The 25547-nt window shown below is 46.7% G+C and overlaps 1 protein-coding gene across 1 annotated transcript; it reads left to right on the top strand.

Annotated features, from left to right (window-relative positions):
- The first annotated feature begins 1474 nt into the window (after positions 1–1474).
- On the top strand, positions 1475–21589 carry LOC100467684. Its single transcript, XM_002925922.3, has 9 exons — positions 1475–1545; positions 5315–5445; positions 5727–5794; positions 6438–6661; positions 6800–6882; positions 8410–8550; positions 11432–11646; positions 15266–15415; positions 21299–21589. Exons 1-9 carry the CDS (start codon positions 1475–1477, stop codon positions 21587–21589), a joined length of 1374 nt encoding a protein of 457 aa, XP_002925968.1.
- Positions 21590–25547: the final 3958 nt, after the last annotated feature.

Raw genomic sequence — 25547 nt, 5'->3', positions numbered from 1 at the left:
AAGAGAAGTGAGAGAACGGAGATAACAGGGAGGTTGAGAGAGAAACTGGGGATGGAGGGAAATGGGGGCCAAAGAAGAGGGGGAGACAGACTCCGAAGGTGAGACCCAGAGAAGAAACAAGGAGGGAGGTGGAGTTGGAGAGAGGAGAGATGGAGGAAAGTGTCAGGGAGGGGGGGAAGAGAGTAGAGGGAAAGAGAGGGGGAGAGGTACTGGAGGAAGACGCAGAGCAGTTGAGCTGCTGCCTGGGCAAGTTTGGGGAAGGGTCTAGCAAGAGACATGTGGCTGCTAAAGCACCTGGATGCTGTAAGCAAATGGGCAGAGACCAAGGAGGAGATAGATTCACCCTCTCTGCCTCTCCCATCCATCCAGGCTGGGTGGCCGGGTCATTGTTCTTGGCCCCCTTGACTTCTCTGAAGCTTGCAAAGCTTGCTGTGTGCCAGGCCAGGTCTGGCCCTGCCAGGGCTGGAGGAAGGGTGTCAGGGAAAGGGGGCTTCCAAGAACTACAGAGGGCTGGCCAAGCTCACCAGAGACACCCTGAGGGAGGAAGGCAGCCAGGGAAAAGGATGGGCAACTACAGGGATGAAGGAAATGGGGCAGGCAGAGGAACAGACCAACAGGCAGGCAGACCTCATATGAAGAAGATTCCAAAGTGCTCTGTATCATCCATGCCCTGTGCCTCCATCCAGAGGGTTGAGGAAAAGCCACCCTTGCCCTCAGCCTCCCTCTCAGCCTCCTCTCAAACCTGAAGCGGTCAGCTTGAGAAAACCCAGTGGCTCTGCCTAAACCGTCTCAGGTCTTTCTCCCCCTTATAAAAATCATCAGGACGTTAGAGTGTGGCCCCAGCTTAGCTCCAGGCTAAAAGGGATGCTGCTGGGGAGCTGGGAGCAGCGCAGCCTGCATGCGCTCGTCCAGCCGGAGAGTTAGAAGCTAGACAGAGCACCTCCAGCCCTCTCCCAGTGGCAGCGGCAGCCCCAGCTCCTCCCCTGCACACGACCTGCTCAGAACCCTACTCCAGCTGCCGGGGACTGTGCCTTTAAATTGCTGCTTTCGGAGGGCGCATCCAGGGGGAGGTGGGAGGGAGGGAAACATCTTCTTACCGGTCTCCCTCCTCCCTCCCCTCCAAGACTCTCCAGGGTTTGTAGAGTGATTGCTGCCCGAAGAGAATCTCCTTCAGCTCCCTGGCAGGCAGTCTGAAGCCCTCCGGAACCCCAGGCGAGCCAGAGCAGGGACCAGAAGGGTCATCTGTGTCAGGATCATTTCCAGGGGAATAGTTCTGGCCCCTGATTGGTAACGGCAGGGCAGAGGAGAAGAGAGCAGAAGAGAGAGAGCGCACAACTCCTAGCCGGCCCCACCGGCTCCTTGTGAGCAGACCAAGTTGGAGGAAGGCTCTGTACTTTCTGCAGCGTTCCCCCTGCTGGGATATCCCTCTCACCTTGGCAGCCAGGCTGAGAAAGGGCTCCGGGGTCCCTGCGGAATGACAACTCTTGTTCCTGCCACCCTCTACTTCCTTCTTCTCTGGACCCTGCCAGGGCAGGTCCTCCTCAGGTGAGCTGAGTCGGGATGAGAAGGAGGTGCATGCAAACACTAGCTGGCCGGGGCAGCAGGGGCTGCTGGTACAGTTTCCTCTAAGTTTACAAAAAGCCCAGTCCAGATGGCCCTCTCCTAACCAGGACCCAGGAGCCTTTCATGAGGACTGCCAAAGCCCCAGAGCCAGTGGGAAGCCTTCTGCATGGGTGAGAGCTTCCCGGGCCTGGGGAGGGGAAAGGTAGCCGAACCCCAGACCGGAGGCCATCTGTCCTGCCATCCTTTCCTGTCTTCCTACTAGGGTAGCCACACACTGCTCAGATTCCTAAAAATGACACCAACATCTGTCAACTGCCCACCAAAGAGGCTTCAGGTCACAGGGGTTTGCCCTAAACCATGTCCGAACGAAGCTGGACTGAGCAAACCTTGGCCCTCTGCTCTCACCCTGCCTGTGCACACATGGATGCTTCCTGTCCTGAGGGGGTACTCAGTGGCAGTCATTTCCTGGGGTTTTGAGGACAAGACATGCTTTGGGATAGCTGTAAATGTCTCCCTCCTCATTCCCACTTTCTCATGAGACCAGGGGTCAGTCGAGGTGGACAGGGTGAGTTGAGGAGGAAAGATGACTGTGGCTTGGGCTAACCTGGTTGTAAGAAAAGGGCTTCCCAAGGTGGAGGGGCCGGGTACCACTGCAATGTACCTCCTCCTCCTCTTAATTCAAGGAGCACACCAGGACTGCTTGTCTCTGAGGCGCCTCCTGCCTCACTGCTTGCAGACACGTTGGCTGGCAGGAAGGCAGGGATGCAATATGTGTGGGGCGGCAAAATTCCTAAGAGTGAAAAGTAGCCCGAAGTAGACAGGCAGCTCAGCAGGAGTTGGTAGGAGGATGCAGGCAGAAGGGGGAACGTAGAGGGGGCTCACTGGCCACTGGAAGGGCTCACTGGAAGGGAGACTCTCTCAAGGCCCAAGCTTTGGTGGCAGCATTCCCACTTGAGCAACTAGAGAATGGCAGGACCTTAGGAAGTCTTGAGCCCAAGTCCTTCATGGTACATATGGAGACTGAGTCCTAGAGATGGGGAGTGAGCTATCCAAGGTCACTCAGGCACCCAGTAGCAGAATCAGAGTTCTCCCCTACCATACCCCAGGGCTTTGCGTGAGCCAGATTTTTCAGCTCCAGAACTTCCTGGGTCTTTCCAGTATTTGAGACTTTTCAGGACAAAAGGGAGGAAAAAGTGGCTGTGCTCAGGGACTCTGCTCTCTGGCCCATAGACAAGGCAGCCCCAGAAAAGGAGGTCTATGACAGGAGTTGGGGCCCAAGACCGCTGATCCCACAACCTGTCACAAGGTCCTAGGACTGGGACTACTGTGAAAGGTGACCTGAGAGCGGGGTTGAAGATGGTGGCAAGGGTCTGGCTGCTCCATGTACAGGGCCATGTGGCCTCCCAGGAGGCAGGTGGCAGGCAGCCAGGAGCAGCACCTGGCCAGCAAGGACACCCTGTGGTGAAGCCACAGACTTCTGCTGCACTAGCACCACTGCCAGCCTCCTTGGATTTTCAGAGCCTGCTTAAGCCACCTGCTCTGGCAGCCCCTGCTTGGGGCCACTGTGGCCTCTGTTCCCAGGGTAAGGGCTTCCTCCTGTTCAGAGGATTCAAGGAGGCAGGATTCTAGGAGATCAGGATGTGGCTTTCACTGACCTTCCCCTCACTCTGGTTCCTTGGCAGCCTACCTGGGCTGCTTGCATCACGGCATTGTGGTAGATGGACCTAGTTTTGAAGTCAATAGCTCTGGGTTAGAATCTTGGCTTTACATTTACTAGCCGTATGATCACGAATAAGCCACTTTACTTGCTGATCCTCAGTCTTCTCATCTATATAAGAAGGATAATAACCCTTATCTGGGAGGACCGATGTGAGAACTAAACTAGACAAGGTAAGTAAGTGCGTAGCGTGGTGCCATGGCTATTTTTATTATTTAATGACTCATAGTGCATATGATCTATAGGGCCTAGCATGGTACATAGATGTACTGGTAAACAGGGGCCCGTTGGCTCAGAGAGAGCTGGACCCAGAAGGACAGCAGTCACGCTGCCTCCCAGCCCGAGTGCAGCAACAGTAGTGGCAGTGGGGGAGCTAGCTCTTGTGGCTAGCACAATGACGAGGGCAGGATGGAGAAGGAGGACCAGGCCCATCCAGGAGTCCAGCCTAAGCTCAGCCTTGAGCCCTACCCTGCCCTTCAAGGCTGAGCTCCTGTTTCCTAGTCTAGTTGTTGGCTGGTAAGCAGATAAACAAGTATGTGGAGGGGGCTTTGCTGCTCTTAGAAGGAAACTTGTCAGGGGAGAAGAGGCCGGTCTCTAGATTAGGCCAAAGCACACTGGTCCCTTCCTCAAAATCAAGCTGTTAGGGGGAAAAAGATGGAAGTTGAGGGGCGCCTGGGTGGCTCAGTCGTTAAGCATCTGCCTTCAGCTCAGGGCCTGATCCCAGGGTCCTGGAATTGAGCCCCACATCAGGCTCCCTGCTCCGCTGGGAGCCTGCTTCTTCCTCTCCCACTCCCCCTGCTTGTGTTCCCTCTCTCGCTGGCTGTCTCTCTCTCTCTCTGTCAAATAAATAAATAAAATCTTTTAAAAAAAGATGGAAGTTGAGCTTCTCAGCATAGCCATCCTACTTGGGAGTCCTTTGCATGCACCTAGAGCCCTGCATCCTCACCTATTTTGTTGCCAAAGCGAGTTTACAAGCCTGCTGCTTCTCCAACCGTGAACTGAGGTCCAGCTCAAAACACAGTTTCCTGCTGGTGCAAACACCAGAAGCCAAGCCTCCCTCTCTAGAAGCTGGGTCCCCAGCTCCTGAGTGGTTCAGCATGAAGGCCAAGCAACTGAAACCAACTCTCAGAGATGCAGATTGTCCTTGAGTCCTTCCCATGCTTGGTTAAGCCAAAACATTGCAACAGCCACATTATTTGCGGGGAGTTGTCATTCTTCTTTGAGTGCTTTTAAAGCACCTTCAGAAAGAGAACACTGGATGAGGCCTCAGCCCCTTGGGTTTGAGCCCTGATTCTGTCCCTCACCAGCCTCAAGACTTTGGGTGGGTCACTCCTCTTTTGGTTTGTTTGTTTATTAGATTCCACATATAGATGAGATCACAGGGTATTTGTTTGTCTTTGGCTTACTTCACGTAGCATAATGCCCTCAATATCCATGTTGTTGCAAATGGCAGGATTTGCTTCTATCATGGCTGAATAGTATTGCATTGTGTGTATGTATGTGTATCTATATCTGCATCTCACATTTTCTTTATCCATTTATCCATCAGAGGACACTTAAATTGTTTCCTTATCTCGGCTATTGTGAATAATGCTGCAATAAGCATCTTTTCAAATTAGTGTTTTAATTTTCCTTGGATATATTCCCAGAAGTGGAATTGCTGGATTATATGGTAGTTCTAGTTTTACTTTTTCGAAGAAACTCCATTCTATTTTCTAGAGTGGGTGTTCCAATTTACAATCCCACAAGTCACTTTTCTCGTCTCTCTTTCCCCCATCACATTGAGACTTGTGAGAGTAAAAAGATCTCATATATGTGAAAGCACATCTTTAGGACTAACTACTGAGCTGCAGTGCTGGCTTATGGCTGTTTCTGTTCTCCCCATTTTGCAAATGGGTACCCAGAGACCCATCTTCTCCTATCTTCCTGCCTGATGGGGAGACCAGCCAGAGGTATGTGGGGACAGCAAAGAAGAGGGTCTGTGATATATGTAGAATACAACTGGCTTCAGACTTCTTTATCTCTCCTGTCTAGGGTGGCCTTGGCAAAAGAGGAAATCAAATCTGGGACCAAGGAACCCCAGCCCATGTCTCCCTCTGATTTCCTGGACAAGCTTATGGGGCGAACATCTGGATATGATGCTAGAATTCGGCCCAATTTTAAAGGTAAGAAGCATTCATCCCACAAAAACCCTTTCTTCCCTACTCCTTTTGGGAACACACTGCCATGCCAGCCCCTCTTGCCTAGCCCAAGGACAGGAGGCTGGAGGTACAGGGCTAACCCATACAGTTCAGAAGGAGCTTCGCCTCCCTATTGTTTATGGGTCTATGTAGTTGGCACTGCCTTCTAGCAGTGCCCTGGCCTCAAGCTCGGGGAGGGAGTCCTGGAAACTACTCCTGGCCCCCTGGAGTGCCCTGACGATATGGCTGTGTTTTGCCACCCCTAGGCCCACCTGTGAACGTGACCTGCAACATCTTCATCAACAGTTTTGGCTCTGTCACCGAGACTACTATGGTAAGGAGTCTTCCTATTCCCTGCTTCCATCCAAGTGTGAATGAGAGAAGCCCACCAGATATCAAGCCTTTCCTCTCTCTGCTGTCCTCTCCCTGTTTTGTGGTCATGGCTAAAGCCATGGGATGTCCGAAGTTGGTCACTGGGAGATATCTTTCCCCAGCCTGGGGTTTCAGTGGCCAAAGGCAGACTAGCCTAAGGAACAGATGGTCAAGCACGGGAGGCAACTCGGTACAGAGCACAGACTTTGGAATCAGACAAACCTGTGTTCAAATCCTGACTCTACCATCTAATAGCTTTGTGACAGGTTGTTTAAATATGTCCTTGTTTCTGTTTCCTCATCTGTCAAATGGGGATCTTAACAGTACCTTCTTCACAGTGTTGGCGTGAGATTTAAATGAGATGATGCATATAAAGAAAGCACTTAGCAGAGAGACCCCAGCTCATAGTAAGTGGTTAATAAATGTTTTTTCCCTTCCCATCTTTGTCATATCAGCCCAAAGCAGGCTCCTTCTCCAATGGAAAATGCCCACTGCCCCTGAGATGTGCTCCCAGCATTTCCTCCTATGGCCCTCCTGCCCATGTAGGCTGGCTGGGCCCCTGGAATAACATTGCCTCTGATGGGCCCATCTGTGCACCCTCTCAGGACTACCGGGTGAATGTCTTCTTGCGGCAACAGTGGAATGACCCGCGCCTAGCCTACCTAGAATATCCTGATGACTCTTTGGACCTCGATCCCTCTATGCTGGATTCTATCTGGAAGCCAGACCTGTTCTTTGCCAATGAGAAAGGGGCCAACTTCCATGAGGTGACCACAGACAACAAGTTACTGCGCATCTTCAAGAATGGGAATGTGCTCTACAGCATCAGGTGCACCTGGTGGACAGCCAGGAGAATTTGGGTCAAGGGGAAGAAGCCAGATAGAGCCTGAGAGGTGGGAAGAGGGTCCCCTGTGCTGTGCCAGGTCCCAGTAAGTTGATGTCACTTCTTTTTTACTGTCCCTGCCAGGCTCACCCTCATTTTGTCCTGCCCAATGGACCTCAAGAACTTCCCCATGGACATCCAGACATGCACCATGCAGCTGGAGAGCTGTAAGTGTCTCTAGAGAATCACAGAGCAAGGCCTGGAATACCAGGTAGTTAACCCCATCCCATGATGTTCCAAATGAGAAAAGGGCAACCCAGAGTGGGACTTACTCAAGCACACACAGTCAGTTGTTGGCTCAGATGAGACTAGGAGGACTCACTAATACCCAACCCAGTGTGTTTTTCCATCCTCACACTATTTACTGGTTTGGCTATTCCACAGGGCTGGGGAATGGGAAGGCACCAGCTTGACATGCAAATGTGCTTGTGTCATTTTTGGGGGGCATTTGAAGGACACCTCCCCTGCCCAAAGATATTGTCTCTCACAGTGCCTGAGTTAATTCTACCTTTACTCTTCCTAAGACATTCAAGATACTTATAAAAATGCCAGAATTGGCAGAGGAGTACTCTTGAACCCTGATTCCGCATGAACACAGATAACTTTTGTAGAGAAGTGGAAGAAGACAGTTCTAAGTATAGGACAGGGCCTAGGTGGCAAGGTCAGCCAAGGGCTACTCTGTGACAGGGGTGCCAGCTTATGGGGCTGCCCCAATTGCAGAAAAGTCAAAGGACAACAAGGCTGGACCATCACCTATGTGCACTTCTTTGCCATCTGTTGGGCAAGGTGAGACTGTGAGATCAATACACACCAAGTTAATCCTTAGAGAATGTTTGTCAAGCTGTTTCCGTCATATAATAACAGTGATGGATAGAATGTGTCCTATGTGGTCAGCTCTTTAGAGTTCATAAAACACTTTCACATCCAGATTCTTATTGCCCCCTCACAACAACCCTGAAGAGTAGGTGGAGCATTTTATAGAAGAGGAAATGACTTGCCCAAAGTCACATAGCTACTTTGAAACAAGGCCTTATGTTGGACATCTGCAAGCCTCAGTGTTTCTTCTCCCATTTCTACTTGCCATGTATGAATATGGTCATATATATGGCAGGAGCTTTCACAAACTGCTAGCTATCTGTGAGAAAATTGACATGTTCAGATGTTAACTCTCAATCTGCCCCAGTTCAGGGCCCTGGCTAGGAGTCTGTGGTGTATACATTGTCTGATGCATGACTAGCAGGGTATAAATAGCTCTTTCCTCCCTGGGGTGAGGTGGCAGAAGCTCTAGCTCTGAGGCTGGCTCAGCTCGAGACATGTGGCCAGTACACATGCTTACTCCCCTGGGTTTGAGATGTGGCAGGAGGTTCCCAGCTGGGTTCCTTGACATCATTCCAACTCTTCTGACCTGCTTGCTAAGGCTGCCAGAATAATTCCTCTCTGTGCCTTTCTAAAGCTTGAGAACTAGGTAGAAGACGAGTCTGGAATCTTTTTTTTTTTACACGTAGTGAGGATGGGCCCATGAGACAATTGACCAAGTACCCTCTTCAGAAAGGTTTCTCTTTCCGAGATGAACATGAAGCTCCTAAAACCCAGGCCTTACCTCCTCATCTGTTCTTTCCTGCTAGTTCTAACTCTCTCCCTACCCCCACCCAGCACCACACTCTGCAGCCCTCTGCCATCTCTGTCACTTTTAGTTGGCTACACCATGAATGACCTCGTGTTTGAGTGGCTGGAAGATGCTCCTGCTGTCCAAGTGGCTGAGGGGCTGACTCTGCCCCAGTTTATCTTGCGAGATGAGAAGGATCTAGGCTACTGTACCAAGCACTACAACACAGGTAAAAAACAGGATCTTTACTGACTGTGAGCCACAGAAGGGTCTCCAGATGGGAGGGAAGGGGGCAAGGTAGCCAGCCAGCTTCTATTGAAAGTCCAATCTGTACCAGATGTGCTAAGTGCTTCATATGCCTTATCTCATTATGGTAGGAATTATCAGCCCCATTTTAAATCAGTTGTCCAGTTCACATACCTAGAAAATGGTTAATTTAGAATTCAATTCCAGATCTAACTCCAAAGCCCATATTTTTGTCCCTGTCACATGCTGCAGAGGAGATGGGCCTGTGCCAGTGAGTGGCAGGAGTGCCCCACCTGTCCTGGGGCCAACTTTCTGTGGAAGGTGGGGAATCTACATCTGGGAGTAGCCAATGGCTGTGCTGAACCAGGAAGCAATATACTTTAGAACACTGGCAGGCTTAACCATCCACACCTCATACCACAGCCACCACTGCCCAACTCTTGAACTGGCTTGTTTTCCCAGGTGTGAAATGTGGGCCAGGAAGTGGAGAAAGGTTGTTTTTCCAGCCTGAGCATCTGCTCCCTGCAGCTTCCCTAAGAGCTACTTGTTCCTCGGTTCCCCTGGCAATTTGGATACAAAGTGCTATGACCCTGAGATAGAGGCCAGAGGCTAAAGAGGGGAGATCCTGGATACCTCCTGTGGTGTGCCGACATGCTTTGGGTGCCACTCCATGAATATGTGTGTTTGTGTATGTAGGGTGCAAAATAGGGAGAGGAACAGGCCATTGAATTTAGAAAATGCTGGTGGGAGTAGAAATTGGTAGAACATTTATTGGGGAGAAAACTGGCAATTTGTATATAGGTCAGTGGTTTTCAAACTCTGGTGTGCATTATATTTCCCTGGGGAGCCTGTTAAAATGTTGATTCCTGGGCTCTGCTTCTCAGAGATTCTGATTATGTGCACTTGGAGTTATGCCCTGAAATTTGCATTTGAACAAGCATCCTGAGGATTCTGTTGCAGATGGTCCAGGGCATACTTTGAGAAAGTGTAAAAGCCAAATTTTTCCCCCTACGTGTTGATCCAGGAATCCCACTCCTTGGAATTTATTATAAGGAAATATTCCAAAATATCGCTAGGTCAGTGCTTATACTAACAAAAACTTGGCAGTCTTCTAAATACCCACCAACAAGACAGAGGTTAAATAAATTACACAGTGCATCTGTTTGGTGGAATATTACCCAGATGTTAAAAAGGATGCCTGCAAGTTGCTTATATCAACATGGAAAGTACAAGTGGAAAAGGCTAAGATTCAAAGTTGTATATACAGAATCATTATATTGTGGTAAAAGAAACAAACCAAAAGCATGTGTTTAAAAATCCTGGGAGGAAATAACACTAAATGTTTCTAAAGTAAAGTGATACAATAGATAAAACCAAGAACTTTGCAGTCAGAGCTGAGTTTGAATTATGGCTCCACTATCTACTAGTTGGGTGCCCTTGAGAAACATAACTTAATCTCTTTGAGTCTCAGTATCCTTATATGTAAAATGGGAAATAATAATTTAACCTGCCCCAAATAGTTGCTATGGAATTTAAATGAGATAAACTATATAAAGTCAGGGCACTTAGTAGGGGCTTGATAAATGTGAGCTTATAAATATTATTGAGCTTATAACTATTATTATTTTTCTCTACTTCTCACTTTTTTTCCTGTAGCAAGTGTTAATTCTGTAATTAAAAATAAAACCACCACTACCAAAAATAGGTAGATGATAGATAGATAGATAGATAGATAGATGATAGATAGATAGATAGATAGATGATAGATAAAATGAAGGGAGGAAGGAAGGAAGGAAACTATGGATACCTAGCAAAGCTATGTCATAACAAGAAGCCTGGGGTGAGGTGGACTCAGGGAACAGTAGGAGATCACAGCATCACACAGTATGTCAAAGCCATAATCAATCATTGACAAAATTACTAGCCTTGAGGAATCAGGTCTGATAAGAATAAGCCTAGTCCAAAATAAAATAGCAATATACACATCCTCTGCTTTTTGCTTTGGTTATCCTAAACCTCTGCCACAGGGAGAAGCTCTGAGCTAAGTTTTCTTACCCTGAGGGCTTGGGAAGCTGGGCAAAATGAAGATGGCTGACAGAGTAGGCAGAGCACTGGTACATGTGCTTTGGACCAATGCACTTTTTGTTGGTGGGATAGAATGCCGCTGCCTCATGTTCTCTGGGCCCCTGCTGTCCACTGTCCAGAGCTGGTCTCTGTTGGACACTGTTTCCAGATATTTCCTATCTAGCTCTTATCACTTGCTTGAGACGCAGGCAGTGTTTATTTCAGTGAATCATTGTTGCTAGAGAGCTTCTGGGGTACCAGCAAGCTCAAGCAAGGCTGCTGAGATTTGGGCGGAGTCTAAACTCATTGCTTTATTAATAATGATGATAGTACCAACTACCTATAGCTCAACACCCCAGATACATTATTTAATTTAATTCCTACAATGCTGGAGTTGATATTTTTACTCTGTTTTACAGACAAGGAAACTGAAGCTCAAATAGCTTGGGTGTTTTGCCTGAGGTCACATAGCTAATGAGTGGAAGGTTTGGGATTCAAACCCAGGCAGCCTGGCTCTGGAGCCCTTCTATTCTTAATCCTGTTGCTGTGTGGTCAAGTGGAAGGCCCTCTGCTGGAAACCAGCGCTTAGAGCAAGAGGTCAAGTCTTCGATGGCTGCTCTGAGAACTTCCTCAGAACATACCTCTGGTGCTCCCTGGAGCCATTTTGAAAGGCTCATTTATTTGCCCAGTTGAGGTGCCCAGAGGCTGGCCCATAGAGATAGGGATGCCTTAGTCCTGCCCCTCAGGCTCAGCTCCAGGCTGGGGACCTGAGGCCTGATACCTCACCTCTTTCCTTGCAGGGAAATTCACCTGCATCGAGGTAAAGTTTCACCTGGAGCGGCAGATGGGCTACTATCTGATTCAGATGTACATCCCCAGCCTACTCATCGTCATCCTGTCCTGGGTCTCCTTCTGGATCAACATGGATGCCGCCCCTGCCCGTGTGGGCCTAGGCATCACCACTGTACTCACCATGACAACTCAGAGCTCTGGCTCCCGGGCCTCTTTGCCTAAGGTGAAGAGAGAAGCAAGGGAATTTGTTTGCCATAGAGCTCCCCAGTTCCCCTTCAACCCTGTTCTCTTCTGCTCACTATTTGCCTTAGATTTAAGGTAGATGAGAGCCATTGAGCAAGAACAGGTGGCCAGAGTTTTCTCTTCCCTGACAACATACTGCTAATGATACTGCTAAAGATGTGGAAGCTGGGGTTGTGGGTGTAGTCTGGCTAGGGGATGAGTAGAGACAGTGCCTGACTTACTCTGACTTTCATCAGGAAATACTAGCATGTCCAAAATCAAAAGACCCTTAGCAAGTAGAAAGTCCCACTCCCTCCTGGTACAGATGAGGTGAATACAGCCCAGAGAGATAGAACGACCTTTTCAAGGTCATGCCCCATAAGAAACAAAAAAAAATTATATATATAAGTATTTTAAACCAACCTCCGTCTCTTACTATGTCAGAAGCTGGGAACTATTACAAAGACATCTAGAGACAATGTCCATTCTTTTGGGGTGAGGAAACTTTGAGGTAACAAATGACAGTTAAAGTCCATGGGCTCTGAACGTCCATGGCCTGGTGATGCTTTGATTACACAGAGAGATTTGTGCCTATGAGACTGGGCCCAGCTTCTCCCTGCCTTGTGTCTTCATGTAGGGAATTTAGAGGTCACATCAATGTCCTTACAGTCAGCAAGGCTCTGAGTAATTAGGGAGTAAGCTGATTCATCCATTCAATAAATATATATTGAGCAAGTACTATGTACCAGGCACCGTTCTAAGCCATGGAGAAATAATGGGAAGCAAAAGCAACATAGTTCCCTGTGGATCTTACTGTGACCATATGCCCTCTCATTTTGATTTGATGGGAACCAGGTCCTGTGATTTCCTATCTCTCAGTGTTTCTTCCTAAGAAGATATTTACAAGAGACGTAAACAGTAGGTAATCTGGGCATCCATGGTGAATTTACAAATTTGCCATGGGGGTGGTGTAGTGGTTAAGAGTAGGAGATTGGAGGCAGGCAGATTTTGGTTTAAGTCCCAGCCTCATCATTTACCGATGGCGATCTTAGGTAAATTCCTTAACCTCTCAGCCTTTTTACCTGTGACATGGGAATAAGAATATTATCTCTTCCATAGGGTTATTGCAAGAAATAAATAAGATAATGTATTAACACAGACAACAGTGTTTGGCACCTAATTACCACTCAATAAATGTTCGTTATTGTTATAATTGTTAGGTGTTTGGGTGAAAAGAATGGAGTGGTGGACCTAGGGCTAAAGCAGCCAGTGATGTTCCCAATTATTTTTGAGTTGCCGGAAAACTTTTGAGGTAACCCAAAGGCCTCTCGTGATAAACAATGACAAAGCTCAGATTAGGCTCAGGTGTCTCAGGGGAAGTTGTCAGAAAGTATTTCCTATAAATGTGTTTCCTAAATGGACAGGGGTGTTGAAGAGATTCTGAAAGACAGATGGGGCTTAGGCAAGGACCAAAGGGCCAGGTGGGGCTGTGATGGCCGTATTGTGGTAGTAGCCTTGTAGGAAGATGAGAGGCAGAAAAGTAGTTCAGATCTTAGAAATGTGCCCTAGTTTATTGCAGCTGCCACGCAAGAAGGAGATTCTTCTCTAACCCAGGGAGGTTGCAATTAGTGCCGTATTCTTGCCAAGAGAACTTCCTTTTCCAGTCCCCTCCTGTGAGCAAGCACAATTTGTCTGATCCTAGGAATCACTTAGTTTCCTCATTTGGAAAAAAACGGACTTTGTTGGAGGGCTGTTTGTTTGCAGTATTTGGTGCCTTCTCATCAGATTTTGATGACCTTTTTTGGCCTCATTGGCCAATAAGCAAAATATGTAGGCATTTACCCCAAACTAAATAAACTCGTTGGCCAGCCCACAAAGCAAGGGGCTGAGTAAGTCAGGGGGCTTCTGCTCCCTTGAGTTTGTACAACATTAGATTTAGTGGGAGCCCTAAGGAAAGAGATGGGACGAATTCAGGGGCTTCTGAATGGTACAGTAGTTTCACTCTCTATACAACTCCATTATTGACACACTCATTATTAATAAGATTTTATTTCTGCTGCTTAAGATGTCCTTTTGATGATCCAAAGCCCTTTGTGGACCTCCTTTGTCATTACCTCATTATGGATTTTCTTAGCACTTATTCGACATCCCTGGGGACACAGTGAGACTGGGAGATGGTGAATGAAATAGGTTGCCCTCTTAATAGGTGGCAAACTGGAAACACCAAGGGATATTTAACAAGGGGTGCCTAGTAACCCACCACTACCACCTTAATGGGATTGCCTTTAAAGAGATAAAGCAGGTTTCTCAACCTTAACACTATTGCCATTTTAGACCTTATAATTGGTGTGTGCGTGTGTGTGTGTGTGTGTGTGTGTGTGTCTGTGTGTGTGTCAGGGGGGAGTCCTGTGCATTGTAGGATGTTTAGCAGCATCCCTGCCCTCCACCCACTAGATGCCAGTAGTAACCCTTCCCAAAATTGTGCAAGCAAAAATGTTTCTAAACATTGCCAAATACCACTCAGGTGAGGAAGTGGGGTAGGGGGGCATCGCAGGTTAAGAACCACTAAGGTGGAAGGGTTGTCTGGTGAAAAAGGATGTCTGTCATAAAACCTACTTCTACTGGGAAGCCCTATGAGGTGGGCTCAGCAGCTCAAAACTATGTAGGGAATCCATCTGGCTGAGGAGGTGAAAGAGCAATAAACCCAAGTTCTGTACCCCTGCCAGCCCCATCCAGCCAAAACCCCATTCTAGGAGAGGTAAGTGTTCAATCTTCATGAGGGAAATGGGAGAGAAAAGCACTTAAAGGCTTCCAAGGCAAGTAGTGGGAGGAGAGCCCTAAGAACCAGATAGGTAGATGCCCACAGTGCCTTAAAATTAGAGAAGTGTCCATAGCTGGGGGTTGGGTGGCACTCCCGTGGGCCACTGAGATCAATTCTTCAGCAGGGCCTCTCATAAAGATCAGCAGGAAAAACCACAGTCAAGACAACAATGGGGATGCAGGAGGGAAAGGAAGGAATTTCTAGTCTGATATTGAGACTGCAGCCTAGGTGAATGGCAGTGCCACTAAATTGAAAGCCCAGAACTCCCAAATCCTAGTGCCACATCCTCACTGGGTAATCTTGGCTAGGAATTTTCGTCTTTAGGCTTCAAGTGTCCTCACATGTTTCACATGGGAATAACAAACCCTGCCCAATTTCCATCAGAGCTGTGAGGACCCTAGGAGATAACAGAAGACAAACAAATGCAGTGTTCATATTCATTGCTGTTTATTGAAAGAAGAGAATCAGAAGAAAAAAAGAATGAAAAGAATAATAAGAAGCAGAAGCAGGAACAGAAGTACGAAAAGAATAAAGAAAGAAAGGAAAAGAAGTGTAGGGAGGAAAGGCAGATGGAAGTGGAGGGTGGAGAGTGCAGAGAGGTGGAGGATGATGGGTAGCCCGATCTCTTTAACATGGGCCTTCAGGCAATGGGACATATAGTGGAGAGCTTCTTTGAACACCAGAATAAATTCAGGATAAAACTGAAGAATAGCAGGCAGTTGGTATGGGCTGGCGAACCACTGGATAGGCCACGGAAGGACTCCAAGAAGGTTGATTGCTCTGTTGGTGGGTGTTGCAGGTGTCCTACGTGAAGGCAATCGACATCTGGATGGCTGTGTGCCTGCTCTTCGTGTTCGCTGCACTACTGGAGTACGCTGCTGTCAATTTTGTCTCTCGTCAGCATAAGGAATTCATACGACTTCGAAGAAGGCAGAGGCGCCAACGCATGGTAAATATAACTAGGGAGGGGCCCACTTCCTTTCTTCTTTGGACCTTTTCCTCCCTAGTACTCCTCCCACAAACTAACACTCCACATAGTGCTACATGGACTAAAAAAGGCAATCAGGAACCTGGATTCTAGTCCTGGGCTGGTCACAGATTAAGTACTTCAACCTCTTTGATTCCATTTCTTTATCTGTCCAATGAGACATTAATCCCTGTAGGGCAGTCTAGTAAAGTGATTAAGAGCATGGACACACAGGGGCCTGGGCTGGCTCAGGCAGAAGAGTATGCGACTCTTGATCTCGGGGTCATGAGTTTGAGCCCCATGTTGGGTGTCGAGATTGCTTAAAACTAAATAAATAAATAAACTTTTAAAAAGAGAGAGCATGGGTACAGTGCCTGACACATAGTAAGCACTGAAAGAAAGGTTAGCTCATTTTAGAACCTTATCAAGTTAGTCAATATGAGATTATTTTGAGAATTAGTAATGGTTGCTCCTGGCTCTCCCCTTAACCAGGAGGAAGATACCCCAGATTGCCATACATTGATTGGTAGTTAAGAATTCAAGAGTCAGGCATGGGGGCTTATCTAGGGGAGCATTATAAAAGGGTCCCTATAGCTAAGCTGGAATTGAAAAACCACTACTTGCCTCTTCTGGCTGTTGGATTTCTTGGCCTTGGTCTTCATTGGGTGCATCAGAGTTGTTGGGTGTGGGTTGTTGTTCTCCCTCACTCTTGTTTGTTAACCCCATTTCTTCTACAGTAGAATGATCACCTGGGGAAATAGAGAGCTCGATGCCCTGAACAACAGGCAGTTCGCCCCTCCCCATTACCCAGACAAAGGGTGCTAGGCACGTTGTCATGACAACAGAGGTGCCTGGGCCAGTCTCCTAGGAGCCAATGCCCAATTATGAGCAAAGTCAAAAGACTTTGCTGAGCTACATACTGGCCCCTTAGTCATCAGACACAGTTCTGGTCTACCTTGAGCTCTGACTCCTTGTTTTCTGCCCAACGTGGAGGCTCTCAAGCCAGAGGAGATGCACTATGACCTCTGGGGTGGGGGTAGAGAAAACGATGATCTGACCCCGCTGGTTCCAGCCTGTTGGCGCCACTCTAGCACTAAGACTTTTCTCTCTTCCTAACACCCACCTCCCACCTCAGCTGCTCCTGGAGTGCCCCGACCATATGTCCACACTAAAAATATCTTTAAAACTACCTCCGGGAACTCATGTCCCTGGCTAAGATCCTTTTCGGCTGAGAGCAGGGCTCCTGTCTCATCTATTGGTTTGTCCGAAATTATCAATTCTTGCCCGGACTTCGGTCAGGCTCTGTGAAACACGCCCTCTAGTGGATTGATCCACAACTGCATCTCCTTGAGGAGGAGGACTTCAAGAGCCTTGTAAAGCCTTTTTTATATATACAGACTTGACAGAAGGGAAAGAAAAGAGAATGCTCCTTTTTCTAAGCTAACTCTCCATCGCCTCTTTAGCTGTGTTAAACCTGCCTGCAGGTACCCAAATCTTATCTTTATAATAGAGGTTTTGATCTTGATGCCTTCTCAATGCCTACCTTGAAAAAGAAGAGCAGGCTGCCAACCCGTCTCCAGTGTCCCTTTGCCAGCTAAATTGCCTGTGTGGGTGTTCCAGCCACAGCAGCTTGCTGCGGTTACTGTAGAGCTACTCCAGGTTGACACTAGTCCCGACCCCTCTCTGCACCTCTCCAACCCCCAACTGCCTATAGCTCATCCCCTCCTAGTCGTATATAGATAAGTTGACCCTGATGTCATAATGGAGTCTGTCATAATCAGTGCTCAATTATTACAAAGTTATAACAGCGGCCTGGGCCCTGCTTAGGCTCCTGGGTCTTGCCAAAAAGTGGGCTGGGCTTATTATTAATATAAATAAAACCTGAAAATCAAAACCTGTGCCATTAGCCCATGTCCTTTTTTGAGTTTCTTAAAGCCTCTTCCATCCCAGTGGAACTGGAGCAGGAATCCTGGAGGTCACTGAGTCAGCTGTAAAAGCTGATGCAAAGTTCATCTATTTCAAGAACCTCTCTCTGGGCCCTGCCATTCCAGCTAGAAAAGCAAGTCTTTGCTCTGAGAAGAGCCCTCTAAAGGAAGGGGAGAGCATCCATATGATTTTCAGGGAGTCCTTTTTTTTTTATCCGACAGAGGTAGAGACAGCCAGCGAGAGAGGGAACTCAAGCAGGGGGAGTGGGAGAGGAAGAAGCAGGCTCACAGCAGAGGAGCCTGATGTGGGGCTCGATCCCAGAACGCCAGGATCACGCCCTGAGCCGAAGGCAGACGCTTAACCGCTCTGCCACCCAGGCACCCCTTCAGGGAGTCCTTAACCAAGAGCAAGTTAGGAGTATTTTAGGAGACAGCCAGCTATTCACCCAGCTCCAGGTTTAATCACGTTCTTCTCTAATCTCTCCTCAACCACCCTTCTCCACTGCATGGTGGTTTCCTTCCACGTCACTGTCTAAAGTAGTTTAATTTCTTTTCCATATATTTCTGCTTTGTCTCCCAGCTGGTCTATATGCTTCACAGGGAGGGGTCTCTCTTTTTTTATAATCTCAGCAGGCCCTAGTACCAGGCTCTGAACATAGCACCCAAGTTACCTACTCCACCAATCTTTGCAGGGTCATTGGAGAGGGCTCTCTTTCAAGCTGGACAGAATCAACAGAGTAACTTGAGAAATGGAAGAGATTTCAAAATACTGCCGAGTCCTCTCAGGGGTTTGGTCCCAGAGCCATGCTTGCCTCTCTCCATCCCCCAGCACTCCCCCATTCTTCAGACTCTTCTTTTCATTCACTTCAATATGTATCACTGAATATCTATCACTCTTTCCCATCTCCACACCTTACCTTCCACACTGTGCATTCCTTCCCCAACTTGGTTTTGGACTATCTTTACTGTCTAGTTCCCCAGCCCTCCTCCCCTATAAATAGCTGCAACAAAAATATTCTATTTCAACAGCCATGGAAGCCACAAAGTGGTGTTTAAGTCTCCCTTGTCTCTCCCCAACACACACACACACACACACACACACTCCTCAGAATTTGGCTTAAATAGATAATACTCATATCCAGGACCCCCACCCTTGGATTTCAGGCCACTTGTCTTTGCTCCCCCAACTGCAAATGGTACAATATGTTAAAATCAAAAAAAGAAAAGGGCCGCTTACTCTAGTGATCACATTTTTTCTCCCATGTGAGAGAGCTCTTTTTCAGCCTGGGAAATATTTCTAAATAATTCCCTTTAGATTTACTATGATTGGAGAAAAGAAAAAGTAATTAAATCTATAGAAACAGAAACAGCAGTTGGATTCAACTTCCTCTTTCAGAGCCTTTTGCAAACAAATATATTCCATACTTTTATCCTCTAGCTGAGGGGCCGAGGAGATCTGAATGAGCAGTGGGGAACTGGGGGTGAGAGGGACCTTGAAATGGAAAACAAAATAGGAAATCATTATATTTACTCCCTCATTTCTCTTTTTTTAAGATTTTATTTATTTATTTGACAGAGAGAGAAAGCACAAGCAGGGGAAATGGCAAAACGAGAGGGAGAAGCAGGCTCCCCGCTGAGCAGGGAGTCCAACGGGGCTCATCCCAGGACCCTGGGATCATGACCTGAGCCAAAGGCAGATGCTTAACCAACTGAGCCACCCAGGTGCCCCCTACTCCGTCATTTTTCAATTACTTGGAAGATATTTTTTACCTCTGGTTCTTCATTTCTAAATGGGTCCAACACAAACTATGTAGGAAAAGTGTGAAAATGAACTAGAAAAAACAGGTGAGGTGAGCCAAGGCCTCTAGTGACAGATTATGGAAGTAATTTTGAGCAGAGAGCCACACTACAACTCAGGGTCAAAGCACAGCCACAGTAATGAATTGCTTCTGGCCTACACACATACAACTCTCTCCACAGAGACTGGCAAAACTAAAGATCGAGTAGGAAAGCTCTCCGGTTGGCTGACTTAGATTCTTTCCTATGCCAAAAGTGCCACTTTTACTAGAGGCTGACGGGCATCAGGCCGTTGCGCAGGGGTGGGGCAAGGAGTGATCGTTTTTCCTGCCAAGCACTTTGTAACTGAGTAAGACTCTCTTCTGAGTAGACTCTTCAGTTTGAGACCCTGAAAGGATGCTGGCTTCATGAGAACAAAGCCATTCCCTATCCTATATTCTGAAGCATGTGGCTCATCAGCTCGTTCATTCATTCAACTGATATCTACTGGGTGCCTACTAGATGCCAGGCACTGTGCTGGGGACATGGCAGTGAACAAGACCAATGCCCTTTCCCAGGTTTGTCCTATGAGCCCACAGGAAGCAGAGAAAGAGATGGGATCTGTTGGTGAATCTGTGGCCTGAGCTTGCCTGCCCCCTGATGCCCAGTAACAGGCTCAACCTTCTAGTGATGTAATAATGAAGGGTTACTGGGACCCACCAACACCAATATCTCACCCACAAAGTCACTTTTCAGTGTGTTACCATAGTTGCAAAGGTCCCATTATGAAGACCCTATGATGTCCTTCTAACTGCACAATGTGTGTAAAACCTACTTTATCCACATTTTATGTATATCTATGGCATATATATTCAATATACACGTATACTATTCTGTTTCAGCGCTGAATATCCCAAGTCTCAGGAACCCCTCAGTCCTGGGCAAACCAAGTAGGTAGTTGGTATCATCCCACAAGGGGGCATTTCACTTCAGGCAGTTTCTTAGATAGCTGAAGTTTTTACTCCTGTAAACATCAACACTTTCAAAAATTATAACCATCTTCTGAATGAAGTATTTTTAGGTTCTGGTATATACTTACCTGTCGTATGTCTAATTTCTAGGCTGCGAACCATCACTTCTGATGGCAATGTGTGTTTTAGAAGTAGACAAAATTAGGCATGTCTACGTTGTATATAAACTAAGAGTAAATAGGCTCTGAGTGGGGGCCTGAAGGGCTCTCATATAGGTAAACTCTCTCTATTTATCACTCAGGGGCTTTGGTCCGTTTTTCCTCTCTTTACTTCTATATCTCCCTCTCCCTCTCCCTCTCCCTCTATTTCTGTCTCTGTCTCTGTCTGTCTGTCCTTACTTCCTGGCTCTCCAGCTGTTATAGCTACTTAAGGTTGTCAGCTGACTATTGGATAAATGAACTTCGCGTAGTCTGCTACATTTCTTAATGCTGATATAAAATTTACTTCCCCAGTGCGAATGTGTTCATCATAATGCATATATTGTACATAAATGGAATGCGTATTGAATAATAAGTGTCACCCTGGATGTACTGACCCCTTTGTCAAAATCTGCTGATTTGCAGAGAAGCTCATGTATTTGCAATAGAGGAATCATGGTTTACCCTAATTTTGATGACCCACTAGGTTATTTAAAACTTCTGTAATTTTCAGCTTTGAATTGAGATAAACTTTTTTTTAAAAGGTATTGTATACAAGGAGAATTAATTCTGCAGCTTTTGAAAGTCATTAGAGTCAAATTCACCAAGTCTAAATATCTTAGCCGTGCATTCTAAAGGTTTTATTGTTCTGTTTATTAGGTTGATTACCAGTCAGAGATAACTCAACATTGAGATATCCTTCTCACAGTGGGTTGGCACTTCACTGGGTTTTAGATGGCTCTAAATGATGTTATGCATTTTAAAAAGGCAGCTCGGAGCTTATCTGCAAATGGAATCATAATATATACCACGTGTACCATGTATAGCTGCTTAGCATACATCTATTGCATGATGTTTTGTGGCCATAAAAAAGCATGCAGTGGGCCTGTGTACCCAGCCACCTGTCTGCATAGCATCACCATGTGTGTGGCCTGGTCTCTATCCTAAGATAGAGCTGTAGCCTCACATTCTGTCTTTTCTTCCATGAAATTTCAGGAGGAAGATATCATCCGAGAAAGTCGCTTCTATTTCCGTGGCTATGGCCTGGGCCACTGCTTACAGGCAAGGGATGGAGGTCCAATGGAAGGTTCTGGCATTTATATCCCCCAACCTCCAGCCCCTCTTCTGAGGGAAAGAGAAACCATGCAGAAACTCTATGTGGACCAAGCCAAGAGGATTGACACCATCTCCCGGGCTGTCTTCCCTTTCACTTTCCTCATCTTCAATGTCTTCTATTGGGTTGTCTATAAAGTGCTACGGTCAGAAGATATTCACCAGGCACTGTGAGGGTGAGCGCTAGAGAGTCCAGCTGTTGGCTTCCTGCTTCCTCCTGGGTGGGCCTTCCCCCTCCATTAGATTCCATCAGGGGCTTGGACAATTCATTTCTGACCTCCCACTCAGAACCTCAGTGGCCAATCCCAAAGCAATGTGGGTCTACACTGCCTGGTGCCAATGACGGCTGTACTTAGATGGCTTCTCTGCTCTAATCTGGTTTTTCTCCATGCTATCCCATTTCTCATGAGAGCAAGTTTTGGCCATGTTCCTGGGGCAAGGATGACCTTCTTACCTTGCTGGAGCCTCTCTGTTTTCCAATTCTCCAGTGGAGAATATTCAGATCATTGCTACTATATTCTGGCATTTGTTATCTTAACCTGCACCATTCTTTGCCCTGCCACCCCACCCAGAGCCTGGCTTTACTCTGCCCTCTGTCCTTCCTACCACAGGCTCATATAGGGAGACTTTCCCTTTAACAAGTGCTGCCCTGTGTTACCCAGTCAGTTTTCCTTGACTGTGGGAGGAAGGCAAGGTGACAGGTTCTCCACCTCTCAGCAAGGTTGGAACAGTCATGGGCTGCAAGGAGGTAGGGCATTGTTATATGACTCAACAGAGAGGTCTTCGGATCTCATAGGATGCTCAACACTGTCAGAACGGGGGACAGGAATCTTGGACTTTCAAAAAAGCCACCCTTCCAGATCCATTTGAACTTCCAAGACTCAGAAATATTTGGGTTTTTTTTTTCCCTAACTAGTATGGTGGCAAAGTGTGTTTGGCTGCTGGGGAGTGTAAAAAGAGAAAAATGCTTACTCTTTAAGAAACTTACTCAATGATTCTAGAAAACTTTCAAGAAAAGTGAGATCCAAGGTAGTAGGACCCAGGAGGAGTAAAATATAGAAACTATCCTCAGAGAATCTTTTGTTGGCTGGGCTTTCATTTGTTTCTTTTTTTCCCTAAAGTCTCTTTATTTCCCAGGGCCCCTCATTTTTAACTTGCTCCTTAACCTTTTTATAGTGAGGAAATAATAGTGCCATTCAACTTTGTCCAGGATAAAATGGGCTTCAAGCTTCCTAGAAAGGAACTAGGAGTATAGAGGACCTCTATCCTGGACAAACATTGGCTTGGCCAACCACAGGGTAGTAGTTGTAGAAGTTAAAGAGCCACAAGTTGGAGTTATTTCTTAACCCTTCTCTTGTTTCCCTTCTCATTCTACAGTGAAGGAGGGTGGCAGTCAGTTGAAACTACCAGAAATGTCAGAATAGAGAGGGTGTGGAAGAGCCCATCTCAGGCCTAAAATACCACTGGGACATGGGGAAGCATGGGTCTGGTATGCTGAATCCTTTGAAGTGACCCATCTATGAAGAACTAAAAAAGGGAATATTAAAGTACAGGGCTAACAGCTGGAAGACAGGTGATCAAATTATCTCTTAAATATCTTGTCCTTTTCTCTGGACCTAGAATAATTAACTATGTGAGTCCAGTCTCTCTCCCTCTCTCCGCCCCCCCTCTCTATTTCATTCCCCCCCCTTTCCTCCCTCCCTCTTGCCCTCAAAATAGTGTTCTAAATTGAAAGTAAATAAATCCAATGACCAAAGCAAATCCTATAGTCAAAGCAAGAGCTCACCTTTCTTTCCCCCTTTTTCCTATTGAGCTTGTCTGCTCTTTCCTCTTCACTGAGATACTCCTCTTGTCTGTCTCTTGGCTTTGAGGAGAGCATTCTGGGCTGACCAGGGTAGCAAGACCAGGAGTTAATCTTACTGATGATATTAATTATAACTCTGGTGCCAATAAGATTCAAAACTAAAGGACTGGCTTAAGGGAGGAGATTAAATTAAGAAGGCAGAGAGTCCCTGTTTTCCCATTTCTGCCCAGGTAGTGCCAATCAATGAGAGGCCACAAGCAATACCCCTTTGAAAGGAGCAGAGAGTACCTCTTTGATACTCTCCATGGCAGGGCTGGAGTGTCAGGCTGCTGCAGCCCGAAGGCGGGGGTAGTGGGGGGTGGACTATGGAGATGAGTTTACTGCACAGAGCTCTACTTGTTATAGATCTTGTCCAGATGGGCCAAACTGCACAAATCTGCCCTGTTGGAAGTCTCAAGAACAATGCCCTGGAGACAGCTACAGCACTGAGCAATAGAGCCTGCCCAACTGGGACTCAGATCAGGGCATCAGCTGGTGCTGGGAGCCAAAGAAGCCAAAGTACCAACCAACATAATAGCCCAAAGGAGTCCACAAAGCTACTCAGAGGCAATGCCAGGTGGAAGGTACTGTCCCTCCCTATCAGAGCCCCCAAGTGGAGAAAGGAGACACATGGTGTCAGAATCAGGTACAAATGGCTTTCATTTCCTCCCCCTTCCCACACATGCATGGGGGAAGGGAGATGGGAAAGCTGGGTCCCACTGGAAACATCTGACACCTAGCAGTCCATTCAATCATGACATTCTTGAACTTGGACCCTTTTCACTACAGTGAGTTGGTAGGAGGTGATAGAAGAAACTTAGTTGAAGGTCACTTCCATTTACCCTCATAGTACTTACCCCTCCAGAGACCTGGAGGAACTACTGGAACCTATCTTCTGGCTGAATCACATATAAAAGTGATTTTATGTTTTAAAACAGCATTCTTTTTCTTTTTTCTTTTTTTTTAAAGTAGGCTTTCCACCCAACATGGGGTCTGAACTCATGGCCCTGAGTTCAAGAATCATGTTCCACCACCTGAGCCAGCCAGGCACCCCAAAACAGCACATTTTCGGTTGTTGTTTGGCTACCTGCTCCTCTATCTTCCCTTCAGTTTGCTCTGCTCTTTGGAAAACCAGTGTCTGTCTTCCTCTTTCCACTCAATCCACTAGCAGGGCCTCTTGCTCTCCCAGAATTCACAGTCAAAACAAAAAGAGCTTTTCATGTGGAAGAAAGGTAGTGAATACAATTTATCCCTTTTACTTTCTCCCACAAGCCTTTCCCCCCCCTCCACCTATCAGCAAAGAACTGACACTCTTCTAGTTGAAATATTAAGTTGACTCTTGAAGTTATATTCTCTTTTCACTGAGCCATGCAACTATCCCAACTTTGTCCAGAACCTATCACCTCCTGGGAATCTTTATATGTGTCCCCACTTCCCTCTCTCCATTCTCAATTTCCTATCAACAACATTGTAATTATTATTATCTTATTTCTGACTGTCAAAATCTTAAATTCAAATCCACTATGTTGAGATTAACGATCTTCCTAGGCTCCACTGCTGATGAAAGACAAATCAGCCAACCATGGGAACTCTCAGGGGATTAGGAACCCAGGTAGTGTTACCACTTGCTGAATGGAAGAAATGTAGAATAAACTCTTTGACAGCAGGGATTGCATTTTATACAGCTTTTTAGTTCACACAGCTTCTGATACATAGCATGCTCAATATGTATATACAGAATGAAAGCACAACTTCTTGCATGGTTTGTTATAGACCGCATTTTTATTCATTCCCTTTCCATTAACTTATTGATCACAGAAACAATAGACCCGGAAGGGGACTTATCAGATCAGATAGAGTTCACACACACATGTGCACGCACACACACACACCCAAGCTGGTCCTCGGGTATAACAGAACCAAAGTTAAGAAAACATCAAAACCTGATAAATTGCATTGTTAAATAAAGAATGATAATGATTTGATTAACCACTAATTCCAAATATGAAGACTAGTGTCAAGCTGTATTTCAAAAACCGCTCATCAAATGAAAACTCTGGCAGAGACAAGTGAGTACAGAAGTGGGGATTTGGGCAGTACAACAATATGCCTCTCCCGATTCACATGCTTTTCCCACCAGAGAGACAGTCATCCCTGAAGGGATAGCAATTAGGCTGTTCTCAGCCCTACACTGCTTGCTCTATTATACTTCACAACTAGGATAACATTTATAGCCTACAGACTTAGGCTAGTGGCATCGGAACTGCTTGTTAGCAAATCTCAGGCCAG

This window comes from Ailuropoda melanoleuca, chromosome X (assembly GCF_002007445.2).
Source record: "Ailuropoda melanoleuca isolate Jingjing chromosome X, ASM200744v2, whole genome shotgun sequence".
In the NCBI taxonomy this organism is placed as follows: domain Eukaryota; kingdom Metazoa; phylum Chordata; class Mammalia; order Carnivora; family Ursidae; genus Ailuropoda; species Ailuropoda melanoleuca.
The sequence above is the reverse complement of the archived record's forward strand: the minus strand, read 5'-3'. Positions and strand labels throughout refer to the sequence as shown.

Coding starts and splice junctions, on each gene's coding strand:
- LOC100467684 (XM_002925922.3), top strand. CDS start 1,475: ATGACAACTCTTGTTCCTGCCACCCTCTACTTCCTTCTTCTCTGGACC. Junction 6,883..8,409: donor CACCATGCAGCTGGAGAGCT/GTAAGTGTCTCT, acceptor TGTCACTTTTAG/TTGGCTACACCATGAATGAC. Junction 15,416..21,298: donor GGCAGAGGCGCCAACGCATG/GTAAATATAACT, acceptor ATGAAATTTCAG/GAGGAAGATATCATCCGAGA.